This window comes from Alligator sinensis, unplaced genomic scaffold (assembly GCF_000455745.1).
Source record: "Alligator sinensis unplaced genomic scaffold, ASM45574v1 scaffold246_1, whole genome shotgun sequence".
In the NCBI taxonomy this organism is placed as follows: Eukaryota; Metazoa; Chordata; order Crocodylia; family Alligatoridae; genus Alligator; species Alligator sinensis.
This window is the reverse complement of record NW_005842367.1, coordinates 1,266,591-1,283,472: the sequence shown is the minus strand read 5'-3', so window position 1 is coordinate 1,283,472 and position 16,882 is coordinate 1,266,591. Positions and strand designations below refer to the sequence as shown.

Sequence of the window (16,882 nt, the reverse complement as noted above, 5' to 3'; positions counted from 1 at the left end):
CGCCTGCCCCCGCTGACCGCCGGGCGCGACTGACAGTGTGACACCGCAGGGTCCCGGGGGCGGCGACTCGGGGAGGGGAAGGAGACTCGCCCCGTGCCCATGTGAGCCGGGGCAGGGCGGCTGTGCCCCCAGGAGCGGGGGGAAGGCAGCAGGGGGCGCTGGGAGCCAGGAGATGGCAGGCAGGCGTCCCCCCCATGAAGGCTCGCCCCAAGGCGCCTTGGGCCCCCTGCCTGCCTTGCGGATCACTCCAGCTTCGTAGCCCAGACAGGGGACCTGAAAACGGTGAAAGCGTAGGCAACACCTAGGGTGGGGCACGTGCCCCCGGAGAGCGCTGGTGCCCCTCCCAACAGCAAGCGCTCTGGCTGGAAGGGGGGCACAGAGAGTGCATGTGCCCCCGCTAAAATTGGCTCTGCCATGCTGCATGCAGAAGTGCTGGCACTTCCGCTGCCATGCACCGAATCTCAGCCAAGTGCCCCAATACCCTGGGGTGCCTCGAGAGCCTTTCAAAGGTGTGGCAGGGCTGCCACGCAGGGTCTGCACTGTTTGCTGTGCAAGCATGGCGCATGAGATAAACCTAGGGATTCCCAATAGACTTGCTCTGGGCTTTTTAAGTGCTTTACAACAGAATAATCACCCTATTATTTTTCCATTGTCAAAAATCGAGCAAAAACTAAGAGCTGATGTTTTCCAATTGGTGCCACTAGTCCTTGAGAGAATGGAAGGGTGCCTTGAGTCTAGAAAGGTTGAGAAGCACTGACCTAGAGAAACGCAACATTTTTCAGGGGTGCCTTGAGTGTAACAATGGATGCCTTGCAATTATTGCGGGGTTCCTTGAGTCCATTTTCTCTCCTTGCAAGTTGTTTCTAGCCCCCATCTAGGATGAGGGTGTTCTATGCTTTGATTTTTAGGGAAAAGGCTTAACCAAAAAGCGCTCGCGTAAAGAGTTTGATTGTTTCACATGTGATCCAGTCCTGCAAAGACTCAAGTACACATATCACTTATCATATGAACAGACTTACATTTGTATATAAGCCTTTATCAGATCAGGCCCATAACTAGTTGTTGCTGCCAAGTTACACCCTCCAGTATATATACATGCATGTCTAATGATATCAGTAGGAGTTGCCTGTATAGGAAGAGAGAGTTTGGCCTATAACTAAAACTCTTTCTCCTTATGTGATGCTACCCAGGCCACTATATAATAAGCACTGTTAAATCAGTGGCAATATTTGCCATACCTTTGCTTCATTATTTGTGGTATTTGATATACTCAGAATGGGAAAGACTGCAAATGCTGTGGTAAATGTAACCCCTGTAAGTTGTAAATTCCATTTTTTCCTGCTGGATGAAGTTCAGCGCAGACAAGTGCAAGGTGCTACACAGTGGGAGGAATAATCAAAAACAAATATAAAATGGGTGACACCTGGATGGATGGCAGATCTGTGGAAAAGGACTTGGAAGTTTTGGTAGACTACAGACTGAATATGAGTCTGCAGTGTGAAGCAGCTGCACAAAAGGCAAATGTGGTTTTGGGATGCATCAGTAGAAGCATTAGGTGCAAGACACAGGAGGTGATAGTGCCTCTATACTCAGCACTAGTTAGGCTTCATCTGGAGTAGTGTGTGCAATTCTGAATTCTACATTTAAAGAAGGTTAGAAAGGAATTTTACCCCACGGTCAGATTGATTTCCTTTGTAGGGGGTTTTGCCTTCCTCTGTAGCGGGGTGCATGTAGCTCTCTACCTGGGATCTGTTGAGCATATATTGACAAAATTTCATAGAAACAGGACGTTGGCTGCTGTAGCTCCCATGCTTTACCTGTGGCTAGTTAGGGTGTTAGGTCTGTGTTGTGCCAGGGTTGCAGGGAGTCTGATGTAGAGTTTAGATTATGGATTGTATTGGAAGGTTTGGATAAGAATGATCCTGCCTTAGGCAGGGGTTTGGACTAGATGAGTGGTTTTCAACCTTATTTCATTTGCAGACCCTTAAAAAATTTCAAATGGAAGTGCAGACCCCTTTTTGAAATTTCAGATAGGGTTGCAGACCCCTTTGAATTATAAGTGTGGCTGTTCACATACTTTTGATTGATCATAGTCATCTTTTGCAGACTTCTTAGATATAAGCTGCCAGATGTTTGTGGGCCACAGGTTAAAAACCACTGAACTAAATGACATCTGGAGGTCCTTTCCAGCTCTACTCTGTGATTCTATGATTATTACCTGATGACATATAAGCATTTGATGTCCTTTGCATTATTTTATTGTATATATATTGTGTATTTATTGTTCAGTGGTGTTCTTGGATCTATCCAGGAGGTGAAGAATACTTTGTTCTAACCTAAATGAACAATACAGTTTATACTCCTAAGTGTATTAAAAATGAATTAATACATTCTCTTTTCCACCTACATACCAGTCTAGTAGAGCTGTGACTGATGCTTTTGATGCTATTTTTATGTATCAACCCATTTTATAAATGTATATGGTAGACAGGAGTCATCTGAATCCCTGGCAGAGATCTTTGGATCTTTTCTTGTTGCGTAGCCTCTCTGTCAGAGCCTGCATGTATTAAAGAAAATGCCACTGAAATCAATGTAAAGAGAAGGTCTACTCTAGATGAAGGTTTGCAGGTTTAATTCATGCCCTGCAAGTCTGTGTGTAGACAGGGCATTAGAATGAAAGCTCTTCAGGGCAGCAATTATGTCCTCTGTGTACAGTGCCAGGTATACTGATGGTGTCAATGACCTTAATTACTCTATAGTATTCCCTTTGGACTGTGCCAATGCCACTCCTTAATCAGCTGTAGAGGTTGCTGAATAGTCACTTTTTTCCCTTCCTGGATTCTTAGTGTACTGCCTGTACTATATTCACAGGACTCCTCTGTAGCAGCACAGAGAAATGCTAAGAAAAAGAGTTTCATGTAGACAGAACCATAGTCTTGATACATTTTTCTCTTTTTGTTTACAAAGAACCAGAATCAGACACATGAAACATCTCCAAAGGTACTCTTGAATAAGAAGTATAAGGAAAAAGCTGTATTCCAAGGCAAGTAAAATGCTATGAAGAACAACTACACTAGTTTGTGTGTTTTCTGTTTCTTTGTGAGCATTATTTGGAGAAGAACAGAAGTAACAGAGTAAGCTGCAAGGAAAATTAGAAAAATTAAGGAGCTTTTATTTTGCAATAAAGTAATAGTAGCGCTCAAACAAACTTACCCCCTCCTCAGACAACAACCAATAAACCCATGTATTGCTGACCCAGCTGGAACAATGAGTTCCAGAACAAAGTAGGACCATCTGGAATTCTAAGTAAAAAAACAATCCCTGCTTCTTCCTCCCACCCTCCAAATGCCAAACCTCTTGGACAAATCACAAGGGAGCCATGAGAACAATTAATATCTGGTCAAACAGTAATGACTTCAGGGACCATGGTCAGCCACACCCAAATCTCTCCCCAACCTGGTGCTTTGATATCCTCAGTTTTATTCAGAGTACACTTCCATTAGCTCCCTGTCATCTAACTTGCAATCAGTTGGCCAGAGTATAGGAAAATGTGCCATCTGGGACTGATGAAAATGAGACCAAGAGCTGCATGTTCTCTGCATATCAATGGCACTGTAACTCAAATGACCTTTCTCCTTGTGGCCTTTTATACCCATTTGACAGGAAAGGAGATAAAATAAATATCTGTGGCAACTCTCACAAAAGAGGCCTCTGGAAAAATGAACTCTCTCTCCAAAATATACTCAGGGATCCACTGGACAAAAAAAGGACTGGAACTGCTCAAATTTTGCCGTCAGAAATTCTCAGGTTGTAAGCTTAGAAGGTGCTCAAAATCATTCTCTTCTGCTCATCTTGTGGGATCTGACTCATAGATATTTACATATTTTCTTACCTATGTACATAGTTTTCTACCTATTTGCTGTTTCAGTGACTTACAGTCATTGCATAATGTAACTTAAATTTAAATTTTTCCTATGAGCTTATAAAAAGACTAAAATTTATGTCAGTTAAAAAATATTGAAAGTGAACAAAGGTGCTTTAGTTTGAAATACATAGGGTTTAAGTCTCCTTACTAACACCAGTTTAATTCTGAGTGCTTCCACGGAGGTACATGTATTCTATAGAGTGTAAAAGATCACATTGTGATTCTGCTTATATCAAGTGGAGTGCCCCAGGGGTCAATCCTAGGGCCAGTTTTGTTCAATGTCTTTATCAACGACCTGAAAGATGGCATAGAGTGCACCCTCAGCAAGTTTGCAGATGACACCAAGCTGGTGGGGACTAGTAGATACACTAGAGGGTAAGGCTAGGATTCAGAGTTACCTAGACAGATTGGAGGATTGGGCCAAAAGAAATCTCATGAGATTCAACAAGGACAAGTGCAAAGTCCTCCACTTAGGATGAAAGAATCTCATGCACCAGTACAGGCTGGGCAGCAGCTCTGCAGAAAAAGTCTTGGGGGTTACAGTACAGTGGACAATAAGCTGAATATGAGCTAGCAGTGTGCCCTTGTTGCCAAGAAGGCTAACCACATACTGGGCTGCATTGGTAAGTATGTTGCCAGTAGGTCAAGGGAAGTAATTATTCCCCTCTATATTCACTGGTGAAGCCACATCTGAAGTACTGTGTTCAGTTTTGGGCCCCCCACTACAGAAAGGATGTGGACAAATTGTAGAGAGTCCAGCGGAGGGCAACAGAAATGGTTTGGGGGTTAGGGGATATGACTTATGAGGAAAGACTGAGAGAACTGGGCTTATTTCATCTAGAGAAGAGGAGACTGAGGGGAGACTTAATAGCAGTCTTCAGCTACCTGAAGTGGGGTTCAAAAGCAGATGGAGCTAGACTATTTTCAGTGGTAGCAGATGACAAACCAAGGAGCAATGGTCTCAAGTGGCAGCAAAGGAAGTTTAGGTTAGATATTAGGAAGAATTTTCTCACTAGGACAGTAGTAAAACACTGGAACAGGTTACTCAGAGAGGTAGTAGAAGATCCATTTTGGCGGGGTTTCAAAACCTGACTAGACAAAGCTTTGGCTGGGATGATCTAGCTGGGGCTGGTCCATGATTTGAGCAAGGGGGTGGACCAGATGACCTTCAGGAGTCCCTTCCAAACCTAACTTTCTATGATTCTATATCAAACTGATTCTGTGTATAATTTTAAAAATTATGAATATATCAACTTAGGTATCCAAGATCCAAATTGCATGCCACCAACATTTAAAAAGAATGGTATCCTTAAGTGATGTAATTGACCAGAGGAAATTTAAATATGAAGTTTGTTTGCTTGTTTACATACAACATTTTCTTATATCTTAACTAATATGATATTAATGATATCAGAAAAGCCACATCATAAAAAAGTCAACAAGCTTAACACATTTGTAGGGCACCAGGATAATAGTGGGTTTAATATGAGGATTTTACCTCCTGTAGAATACATGTGAGCATTAGACATCTGTATTTAAAATAAGAGTCCTGATTGGCTTCATCTTTTTTATTTCTGTCCATCATGACTCATTCATTCATTCCATTTCTGTAATCTAATATTTGGCCACTGTTTTATCAAGTTCCTTGGCTTGCACCTAATGCACCTTGGATTCCTAGGTGGTCTCTCATCCAAATACTGGCTGTGCTTAGTTTTCAAGATCGGATGCATTTAATCCACTCCAGACATAGGCTCTCTTCTGAAGTAACTTCACTGTTTTTTGAGAGCTACACCACTTTTACACTAGGCACACTGGTTGGAGAAGATAATCAACCCCACCCCCTCTGAAAGGCAATGTGCCTTCCAAAATGTATGGTTTTTTTGCCATCACTGATGGTATAACACACAGCTCAGTTTTGGTTCCGTACAGAAATTACTTGGTGAAATGTTATGAGTCAGACTCACTAGATAAAGGTGGCCCCTTTTCTCTGTAAAATCAACACATATATTCTATCTGCCTTCTTCCTGATTGTGTTCTCATCACAATTCGGTTGTTTTGTGCAACTGCTCGTCAGCTCTGGACCTCCCTCCATCTTCAGGTCTTCCAGAGGCCAAGCCTGAATATCTTTTGGAAGTGCTGCATGACCTTCCTACTTGGGCTGGCTTTTACTAAACAAAACTAGGATAAGATGTTGTTCAGAGGGTGTCTGTTTTATCCTAGATCCCTTTTAAGTTGTTTTGGTCTTCATGTTACTCGCCTGTTTCTAAGTTATTGTTTGCTTATTTTAAGGTGCCTTGAGCCTTTGTTGGGAAGGGTGGTATATAAAAATTAAATAAATAATCCTTGTCAAGGAAAACAGACTGCCATACTCTAGTCACATCACATATGCCTCTGCATAGTTAATAAAGATTATAGTAGCAAATGAAGGAGGAACTTAATTTTAAGTTAACCAGTGTGTTTATTGTCTTTCCTATGTCTGTCTCATGTTTTAAATTCTGAATAATTTTTGTGGATTTTTTTAACCTTTAAACTTAGTTTTCAATGTACAACAATCTCTTGTGCTTACTAGGCCTGATTCTGATTTCATTCCTGTGGGGCTAGCGTGGGCATCTCAGGCAATGTGTGTGTGGTGCTATGGTGAATTTTTGCTTCTTGGACTCCAGTCTGCTCTGTAGATTGGACCTGTCTACAACAGAAATTAGAGTAGCCTTGTGACTAATTGTACTTAGGCAGCACAACTCTGGCTGGCTGTCTAGAATACAGACTTGTCTGGGCAATCTCCCTCTCAACTCTGCTCCCTAAGCATTCTTAAAAAGAGCAAAAAGCTGTATAGAGTGCTTTTTAAGGAAAATTTACCTCAAGGGTCAACTCAGGGCCCATTTACAACTGATGCAGTAATGTAAAGATCCTTCACAAGTGCAGGAACTGGCCTTTAGTTCTGGTTTTCATCACCATGAGTAAAATCAAAATCAGACCCACTGCAAAAGGGATTTTGCTAGACCTGAGAGTCATCAAGGTACTTTTAAGAATGCATTTGCATAGACAGTTTTACAAATCAAAATACGTTTTATAGCAGATATGAATATTCAAGTAATATTTGAAAATGCTTTACAGAAATATGTAATAGTATCATGGTTCAAAGTTAAAATAAAAAAGATAGGAAAAGAGAAAAGCCATATTTTCAGATGAGATTGAAAAAATTATGGAGTGCAGGTGAGGTAGGCAGGTCCTAAAAACAGCGTTCCAGGTGGCAAGGGTTACCGAGATGTTTTTTCCCCACTTAAATTGGTGAAATAATGGGATAAGACCCAGTGGATACTGATGCTAAACAAGGAGGAAGATGAGAAGGAAAGAAAAAAAGATGTGTTTGATCTATGGAGCATGCTAAATCTACAAGACTTCTTTGGAAATAGTCGGGGTTCAACGATCTATACTGACCTTGCCCACCTTATCTCTTGTTGACAGTAATTGGCATTCCATCAATGCCAACTATGGATGGGGGGCTATAACTGGCCCTCAGAAATGAACCTTCATGATTTCTGTAGATAAAACATGTATATTTGTAATATACACTTACATTGTCTCTCATTTAATTCTTACCATGCTGCATACCTGCAAGCATTGGTGAGTAAAGCTGCTTTTTAGAATGGTTCTGTATCATTTAGTGTTTCTGGAATTTGTAATAACTGAGTAGTTAATTTATATATCTGTGCTATTTTTTTAAACAGAAATAAAAATGTCTGGTGACACAAGTGATGCAGTACCCATCAAAGGAAAACCTGAAGTAATAGAAATGCCTAGTAGTGATGTGTTGCCTGATGATGAAGCACTACATCATGAAGTGACCGGGATACTGCATGGGTCTTCACAAGATGGAGAAAAACAATCTTTCCATAATACCGCTAATGGACAGGAAGGAGACCCAACTATCACTGAGCATCCTTTGACTGAGGAAGTGAAAAATCAACCTTCTAGCACAGAAGTGACTGAGAATGTAGCCGCTGACTGTAGCGAATCTGTGAGCCTTGATCCTGAACTTGAATCTGAAGTGACACCAAGTGAACAAAGTAATCCAGTAAGTGACCCTTCAAAAACATCTATTCTGAAGATAATTACCTTGCTATACAAAACAATCATGAGTCTGGCTCCCTACTTGAAGAAAAGGGCAGTTCTGTCAAAATTATATATTGATTGTAGTATCAGCAATTAAGAAATAATGAGCATCACTTTTTTTTTTTTTAAGAAAAGCCTTGGAAATTACATGTAGACTTGAAAAAATATAAATTATTTATATTGAAAAACAGCTCTTAAAAAGTTAGGAAGTGTCAGATTTTTATTTGTCTGTCTTATCTTAATTGGCTTCCCTGGGCATGTAAACATAACACAGTTATGATACAGTCTTTAATCATTCACTCTCATGCTGGGCTTTCTGCAGAAGCTCTGCCTCCCTCAGTAGACAAGATAGAGTCACAAGGTTGTAGAATTAAAGCTGCTGCTAAATCTGGCACTTCCTAACTTTTGACTTTGCAACCTCGTTAACATCATTTTAACCCAGAGGTGCTGAACCTCCAGCTTGTGGGCCAGATGCGGCTTGCGGAGTCATGGTATCTGGTAGGGGTGTGCAAAGCTTTGGTCCATGACTTGATTTGGAGAAGATTCGGCCCAATTCGGAGGCCGAATCTCCAAATCTGAATAGAATTGGGAGAAGAAGAAAAAAACTCTGAATCGATTTGGAGCCTCCAAATTGATTTGGAAAAGATTCAGAGATTCAGAAGGCAGTCGTTCAGGGGAACAGAAACTGAGAAGAGGGAGGGGGAGCAGGGGGGAAAAGACTGACATCTCTAGCTGACCAGTAACTGTGATCTTTCCCCGAGTCCCCTTTCAAACACAGTGCTCTGGGGGAGGGACATACAAACAGCATATAAGCCTCAGTCTGCAGGCTTTCTGTGCCTTTTGAGAGATGTTTCTGCCTGAGCAACAGTGTCTGAAAGGTACTGGACTGGCTTGGCTTCCTACCTAGTCAGTCTCCTGCTATTTTCTGTTCTTGGAAAAGAATGGATATAACTTACTAACTAGAATCCCTCTACTTATCCCTATCCAGTCCATTTCTTTCACTTTATATTTGTTCTTGGGGGGCGTGTTTCCCCACACTTTTTAAAAAGAAAGCTGTGTTTTCCCTGGCAGTATGGTCCATCACTGTGCAGGAAAGCCCCTACATTACATATGCTCACATACATACATCATAGAAGAAGTCAGATATTATTAAACACAACACAGAAGAAGTCAGGCAGTCATAGAAGAAGAAGAGATTATATATATTTATTATTAGTTATAGTTACATACAGACTAAACACAACATAGAAGAAGTCAGAGATTCAGATTATTAAACACAACACAGAAGACGTCAGACAGTCATACATCGGAGAAGAAGAAGAGATATTATTTCAGTTATACACACAACAGTAAATATAACACAGAAGAAGAAGTCAGACACAGTCATACATAAGGAAAGAAGAAGAAGAAGAGATATATTAGTTATTTACCCACATAGACACATTTTCTAGCACAGGAAAGATTAATATGAAGTGTGCTGGAAAGGCAGGTGCCAGGTTTCTGGCAGGGGAGGGAGATGGGCTAGAGGGGGTAGGGGGACAGCTAGAGCTGCAAATTTACGCCCCCCGCCAAAAAAACGTAGACACATCCTCTTTCCTGGTAGCCATGAGTCTTCTGCTGCCAGTGGAAGCAAGGAGGTGGGAGCAGTACCTGTCCCTGCACCTGTACCACCTCCCCTAACACCAGAAATAGGCACCAGCAGCAGAATGACAGTCTCCTCCAGCCCAATTTCATCTCCGAGTGTGAGCCTCCCACTGCCAGAGGAGGATCTGGATCTGGAACAAGGGGACCCGAGTGTCCTAGCTAAAGAAATTCTGGGGACCGAGGGGGAATCTGAGTTTGTGCTCCACACCCCTCAAAGTTCCCCTAGACTCAGGTCTCCTTCTCAGGAAGGCACCTCAGAGGAGGTTGTGGGGGCAAGTAGCTCAACTGAGGCCACTGCCAGAGGAGGATCTGGATCTGGAACAAGGGGACCCGAGTGTCCTAGCTAAAGAAATTCTGGGGACCGAGGGGGAATCTGAGTTTGTGCTCCACACCCCTCAAAGTTCCCCTAGACTCAGGTCTCCTTCTCAGGAAGGCACCTCAGAGGAGGTTGTGGGGGCAAGTAGCTCAACTGAGGCAGCTCCTCCTGTTGTGCCTCTGCCTGCTGAGGAGGGGGATGAGGCAAGATCCCCACCCTCAACCCAGAAGCGGGGGAGTAGTGTAGTGTGGGATCATTTTGAGGTGGCAGGTGATCCCAAGTGTGCTGTCTGCCAGCACTGCTGAAGGCAGATCAGCCAGGGCAGGAAGGTGAAACACTTCATAATCATGGTGATGCTGTTGAATCTGAGGAGGCATCACCCCCTTGACCTTCTTCCTCCTCAGCCTGGCACCAGTGGGAGTGTGCCCAAAGGGATGTCCCCTGCTTGCTCCAAAACCCCCGACCCCACAAAGCAGGAGGCAGCCACCCTGGAGTGATGGGGGAAAGCTGCAGACAAAGCGGGTCATGTTGCAGGGGCAAATGAGGTCACCCAGAGCATTGGAGACATGCTGGCTGTGTAGGGCCAGCCCTTCTTAGTTGAGTGGCCAGGGTTTAGGCGGCTCATGGCGCTTGTGGCCCCATCCTACGCCCGCACACACCACCTTTAGCAGGACGGTGGTGCCTTCCCTGTATGCGGCATGCAGGGAGTGCTTGAGGGAGGAGCTGCACAAGGCAGGGCCACAGGTAGCCTTGCACTTCCCCTCCAACAGCTGGAGCAGCGGGGGTGGACATCACGCCTACCTCTCCCTCACAGGTCACTGGTGTGATCAGTTAGGCTGTCGGTGGGTTCTCCTTTAAGCCGAGGTGATGGAGGAGTCCCACATGGCAAGGGAGATCATGGTGGCCATGAACCACGTGGTGCGGGGGTGACTTGTTGGGCAGGGCGAGCTCACCCACGGATTCATGGTCACCAACAATGGGGTCAATATGGTCATGGCCATCCATGATGGCAACTTTGTTGGCATCCACTGTGTGGCACACAAGCTGCACCTCATAGTCAGGGATGCCTTGGAGGGCGACAGGGCTGCTGGTGATAGCACTGTCACTACCACCCAGCTGATTTTAAAATACAGGAAGGTGGCAGGCTACTTCCACTACAGCAACAAGGGGGGCAAGATGCTGTGGGAGAAACAGGAAGAGCTGAGCATCCCGCAGCACAAAATCATGCAGGATGTGGAGACTCGGTGGAACTCCACATACCTGATGCTGGAAAGGCTAGTGGAGCAACAGAAGGCCATCCATGAGATGGCCTGGCTTGGGGAGACTGGGATCAGCGACCCCCTTAACAGACCTGAGTGGGATACCATCTCCCAGATCTTGGTCGTCCTCAAGCCCTTCCTTGAGGCCACCAAGACCCTCAGCGCTAGCGATGCCCTCCTTAGCCAGGTGATCCTTGTAGTGAGGGAACTTGAGAACCAAATGGAGAAATTCCAGGGGATCAGTGTTCCTGGCTGGGGCAAGCCACTGTCACCAGATGTACAGGTACTGGTAAGGTGGCTGAAGGACGACATTGGGAAACGTCTGGATCCATTGCAGTCTAGTATGGTCCACATTCTGGCAGGCATATGCAACCTCAGGTGTGAAGGGGAGCATTGGCACTGGCAGCACCAAAACCCTCGATCGCTGGACTCGGGTGCTAGTCAACAGAGTCAGGGAGGCAGAAAGGCAGAGGTGAGGGGATGTGAAAGAAGGGGATCCACTTTCCCATGCCAGCACTTTCAGCACCAGCACTGGCCAGTCTCCTCCACTCCAGCCGCTGCCAGTGTGGGCCAAGGGCATGGCTTCAATGTTGGGGTCCAGACATACCAGACCCCAGTCTTGGGCAGGTAGCACTGAGGCTTCAGTGGCTACCTATCTTGCCAAGGACCCCAAGGATGGAGCCGCTGGACTGTGACCTCTTGGCTTATTGGGCAACCCACAGCCAGATGCGGCAGGATCTGGCCATGGTTGCCTGGGAACACGTCCTGTCCATCAACCAGTATTCCAAGAGAGAGGGTGTTCAGTATTGCTGGGGATGTTGTGACACCCCACCATACTTGCTTGGATCCTGGTTTGATGAAGCAGCTGGTGTTCCTCAAGGTGAACCTCCCGCTGCTTGTGTTCCACAAACTCACTCCGTCTGCACCTATTTCCATTTTATTTTTTTAACCCAGTTAATGCCCTGCACTCTGAGCTGGAGGCAGCACTCACTGCATCACCAGCCAGCAGGGGAAGAACATGTACCTGCTGAGCTCCCATGCTAGGATGAACTTGGAGGTATGGGCTGGGGCTATGGAGAATGAGGAGGCCCCATGCCCTGGGCATGACCACTAAAACTGTACTCTACCAGGGTTGGGAGGCCTGGTGAGACTGCTGGAGGCTCCACACTCTGAGCTGGAGGCAGCACTCACTGCATCACCAGCCAGCAGGGGAAGAACATGTACCTGCTGAGCTCCCATGCTAGGATGAACTTGGAGGTATGGGCTGGGGCTATGGAGAATGAGGAGGCCCCATGCCCTGGGCATGACCACTAAAACTGTACTCTACCAGGGTTGGGAGGCCTGGTGAGACTGCTGGAGGCTCCACAGTCCCAGGAAATGCCAGGACTGAGGATCCCCCTGGTGAAAGTTGAGTAGGAGGTGCCATAACCTCCAGCCACCACACACACCCACATAGTCCTGGCTGGGGAAAGCCCAGACCCATCGTGTCTTTGACAGGCCTGAGGCTTGCTGGTTGCAGTGAAGTTGAGGCTCCTGGTGAGCTCAGTTTAGCTGCCTGGGATGCCAGCTCTTGGGTTGAAAACCCCTTTATCAGGCTGAGGAAGCACCTGTAGTTGGTGTGTATTTTTGTGCTTTTCCTGGATAGAAGGAATAGTAAAGAAACCAGAGGCTGGCACGGAATGCAGGCAAGAAAGCCAGTCAGTGAAAATGGAAATGGAGGTATCAGGGGGAGAGAGAGACAGGCTGGGTAGGGGTGAAGTGGGATGTAGCAGGTAAAATGGAGAGGTACCTGGGGAGTCAGATGTCTGGCAGGTTGTAGTGTGTCATAAATCTAATGTCTTTATTGAGTCCATTAATTTCTGTACCTAGGAGGGTGATGAAGTGAAGTTCATAGGCCCAGCTGTGATATATTTCTCTAACTATTCAGTTTGTCTACTAAAAGATACCAGATTGACCCAAATAACTATGTCTGTGAGTACCATGTCCTTAGACCAACACCCCTAGCACTTGTCCCCAGTCAGCTGACCAGAAGGGCACAGGGTCCTTGGCACATCTAAGCCCCAGGGCTGGGGCTGGGGCTGGGGCTGGCATGGAGAGTTCTCTGGCAGCTGCTGGAGAAGAAGCTCCTGCAGGAAAGGAAAGAAAGGCTCTGTGACAGTTTGGCTGCCTGAATGCTAGTGCTACTGTGCTGCAGTGCACTGCTTACCTGTTGTTATTTAAAGTGGTGGAGCGGACTGAAGCTGTAGGGGAGGAGGAGACCTCATTGGGACACACTACCGTGTCATGTAGAGGCCCCAGTGCCAGTGAAGGCACGCCTTAACACACACACACACACACACACACACACACACACACACACAGTCACATGTCATGAGTTCTGCTTGTCAGCAGCCTCAGGTGCAGTTTCCTGTAACAGGGCCGATCTAACAGCTCGGGGCCGATCTAACCGTGGCCCGCCCACCTGTTCCTGGGCCACCTGCCCACATTCTCGTCCGCCATGCCTTGATGTTAATTAGTTAATTAATAGATGTCAATTAAGCGGGAGGCTGCCCATTTACTGCCGCGATGCCAAGGGGCGCTATCTGCAGCTCCATTCCTCCCCTACACCGCAGCCCAAGCCTTGCAGATGGCATCTCAATATTCACATAATCACCAGCCCCCACACTGGCCTCCAGAATCCTACTATTGGACCTCACCTGGATCCCTCCCTTTCAGGCGGCCTCTTCTGCCGTCATATCGGGCAGCATAGATCCCTGAGCTGGTTCCCTTTCAGGTGTGGTCCCCGCACTGCGACCTTCAGCTACTAGCCCTGGCCCACCTCCAGGCCAGTCAAGACCCTAGGCCCTCAACTCTTGGGCATCCCTTGCGGTGGGCCCCTGGCCCTTTGACCATTCCGGTCCTGGCCCCAGCATGGACCAGCCAGGGGAAACTCAGACAGGCCCTGAGTCTGTGGCCCTTACTCTCTCCGAGGGTCCACCCTCTGGGCCCTCCAAACAGAGGGGTAGCCCACCCGGTCATGGGGGCTATGGGTTAAGGCACCCCAACCCACCTTTCACCAGGGTGATAACTGGCCTGACATTTCCTGGGGGCTCCTATGCCACTGGGAGCCCCACCAGGCCACCCACTCCCAGTAGGGTGCAGTTTTAGGTCATGCCCAGGACCAGGAGCCTCCTTACCATCCCCTACAGCTCCTCCCTTACCTCCAGATGTAGCTCTGCAGCCCTCTAGCCAGGCAGTATTGTTGCCTCACCTCCAGCAGCCGAACTGCCCTGTTTATATAGACAGCCCCTGATTCAAAATGGCTGCCCTCATCAGGCACCTGGTGGCTGCCAGCTCCAGGCCCTTAAAGTGGTAGGCACACACAGTGCCCTGCCACGTTTCCCAGAAACCCCTGCACCTATCTCCTTGAAACTTGGCATGCTTCATGCCCTCAGAAGGGGCTACCATCACTGCAATGTTTATCTAAATCAGCAAAAAAAATGACAAAGTTATAGGTATTTCAGTAATTCCCCATTATAGTCTATGGCCGAATCTCTGAATCTCTCCGAATCAATACCAAATCTTCAGAAGCCGATTAAGTTGAATTGATTTGGGACAGTGAGCCGCATCTCTGAATCAAAGCACTGTCCTCCGAATCGGACAAATCCGAATCGAATACTTCCCCATTGGCACAGGCTTAGTATCTGGCCTGCAGACTCCCCATGGGTCAGGAAATTTAGTGGCAGGAGAAGGGTGGCTATTAATACTGCTGCAATCCCTCTCCACCAAATCCCAAACCCTGGGCCCAGCGCAGTGGGCTGGAGCCCTCTCTACCTTAATGGCTCCACTAGAGAAAGGCCACATACTCTATCTCCTCCATGGCTCAGTCAGGCTGAGCTATACCTTCTCCCCACATGGGGCTGGGTTGGGGCTTGGCTGTCCCCCTTTACCCCCATCCCCCACACAGCTGGATGGGGTCCTGCCAGGACTGCCTAGGTGCTGGATCCAAACCACTAGCCAGATCTAGCCTGCCAACTGACTGTACTTCCCATCTGGCCCACCAGCCAAAAAGGTTGAGCACAACTGTTCTGACATGTAGAAGAAAGGGACTTAATTTATTTTGCAAGAATGCCTAAACTTCAGGCAGAGTTTGATTCCATTGCTATAGGTGTTGTATGCATATATGCTGTAGATGTTGTATGCTGTAGGTGTGGTATCCACAACAGTCTCTGTCTCAAAGGGGTAACAGCCTAAAGCTAGTGCAGTCCCAGTCAACAAAGCATTTAAGCATGCACTTAAACCCCATTGGCTTGAGTTAAATATAGGCAGATGTTGAAATGAATCACTGAATGTGGATCTAAAACACAAGATAAAACAGATGAACAAACAAATGAGCAGGTACAAAAGCAAAAAGTTGTTTTTGTCCAAACTTGCTCTGCACAATATTCTTAGCTAATTAGTAGCAGTAAACACAACTCACTTTCTGCCCAAACATTTTCAGATGACATTTTTATTGTTTGTCTCATAGATCTCATCTCTAGAATCTTAAAATGTATTTTCATTTTTTTCATCATTATTATTACCACCCACTACCTTGAAAACTATAGTTAATTAGCAATAAGGAAGTAGTGAGACATATCAAATTAAAGTGTCCCTTCTTTCTTAGATTTTGTAACTCTGTTTTCTGTTTCAGCTGAGTGCACAGAACTGCTGATACTAGCAGTGATATCACTGTTGCTTGTGGATATGGCATTTGTTAAACCTATAAAAATGTCTATGTCAGCAGAATGGAACCCACTTCTAATCAGGATATATTCAGCAGCTTCTTTGTGTTATATTGTTAACCAGGAGAATAGTTGATCAACTGGAGATGAAGGACAGGAAAAAAACATTCTTTCCCTGCTTCCTCCGTCCACTTTTTCTGTTTGAACGTGGATGGGAAAGGACCATGCATATAAATGATGTACCTTGTTTCATTGATTTCATAGACATTAGGGCTGGAAGGGACCTTGGAAGATCATCAAGTCCAGCCCCCTGCCCGAGGGGCAGGAAGTCAGCTGGGGTCATAGGAACTCAGCAAGATAAGCATCCAAATTTCTCTTGAAGGTGTTCAATGTAGGTGCTTGAACCACCTCCGATGGCAGGCTATTCCAGACCTTGGGAGCCTGGACAGTAAAGAAATTCTTCCTTATGTCCAGCCTGAAACGGTCTTGCAGTAGTTTATAACCGTTCAACCTCATCATCGCTCAGGGCACTCTGGTGAACAAACGTTCCCCCAGATACTGGTGGTCAACTCTGATAAACTTATAGGTGGCCATCAGATCACCCCTGAGCCTGCGCTTTTCCAAGCTAAAGAGCCCCATAGCTCTCAGCCTGTCGTCGTAAGGTCTGTTTTCCTGACCTCTGATCATGCGCGTGGCTCTCCTCTGCACTCTCTCAAGCTTCTCCACATCTTTTTTGAATTGTGGGGCCCAAAACTGGATGCAGTACTCCAGCTGTGGCCTCACCAAGGCTCAGTACAAGGGGAGAATGACGTCCTGGGATTTGCTTGAGAAGCATCTATGGATGCAAGCCAGCGTTTTGCTCGCTTTACTAGCTGCAGCATCGCATTGAAGGCTCATGTTCATCTTGTGGTCAACGATGACA

The 16,882-nt window shown here is 46.1% G+C and overlaps 1 protein-coding gene across 5 annotated transcripts in view; it reads left to right on the top strand.

Annotated features, from left to right (window-relative positions):
• The window catches only part of FAM114A1 (family with sequence similarity 114 member A1), an 80,905-nt gene that overhangs the window by 906 nt on the left and 63,117 nt on the right, over window positions 1-16,882 (top strand). For 4 of the 5 annotated variants that reach the window (XM_025210673.1, XM_025210674.1, XM_006029232.3 and 1 more), the window contains exons 2-3: window positions 2,968-3,043; window positions 7,654-8,000. In XM_025210673.1, coding sequence (XP_025066458.1) covers window positions 2,968-3,043; window positions 7,654-8,000 — 423 coding nt within the window. The remainder of the gene's footprint in view (window positions 1-2,967; window positions 3,044-7,653; window positions 8,001-16,882) is intronic. The other variant, XM_014522542.2, reaches the window with a different exon arrangement.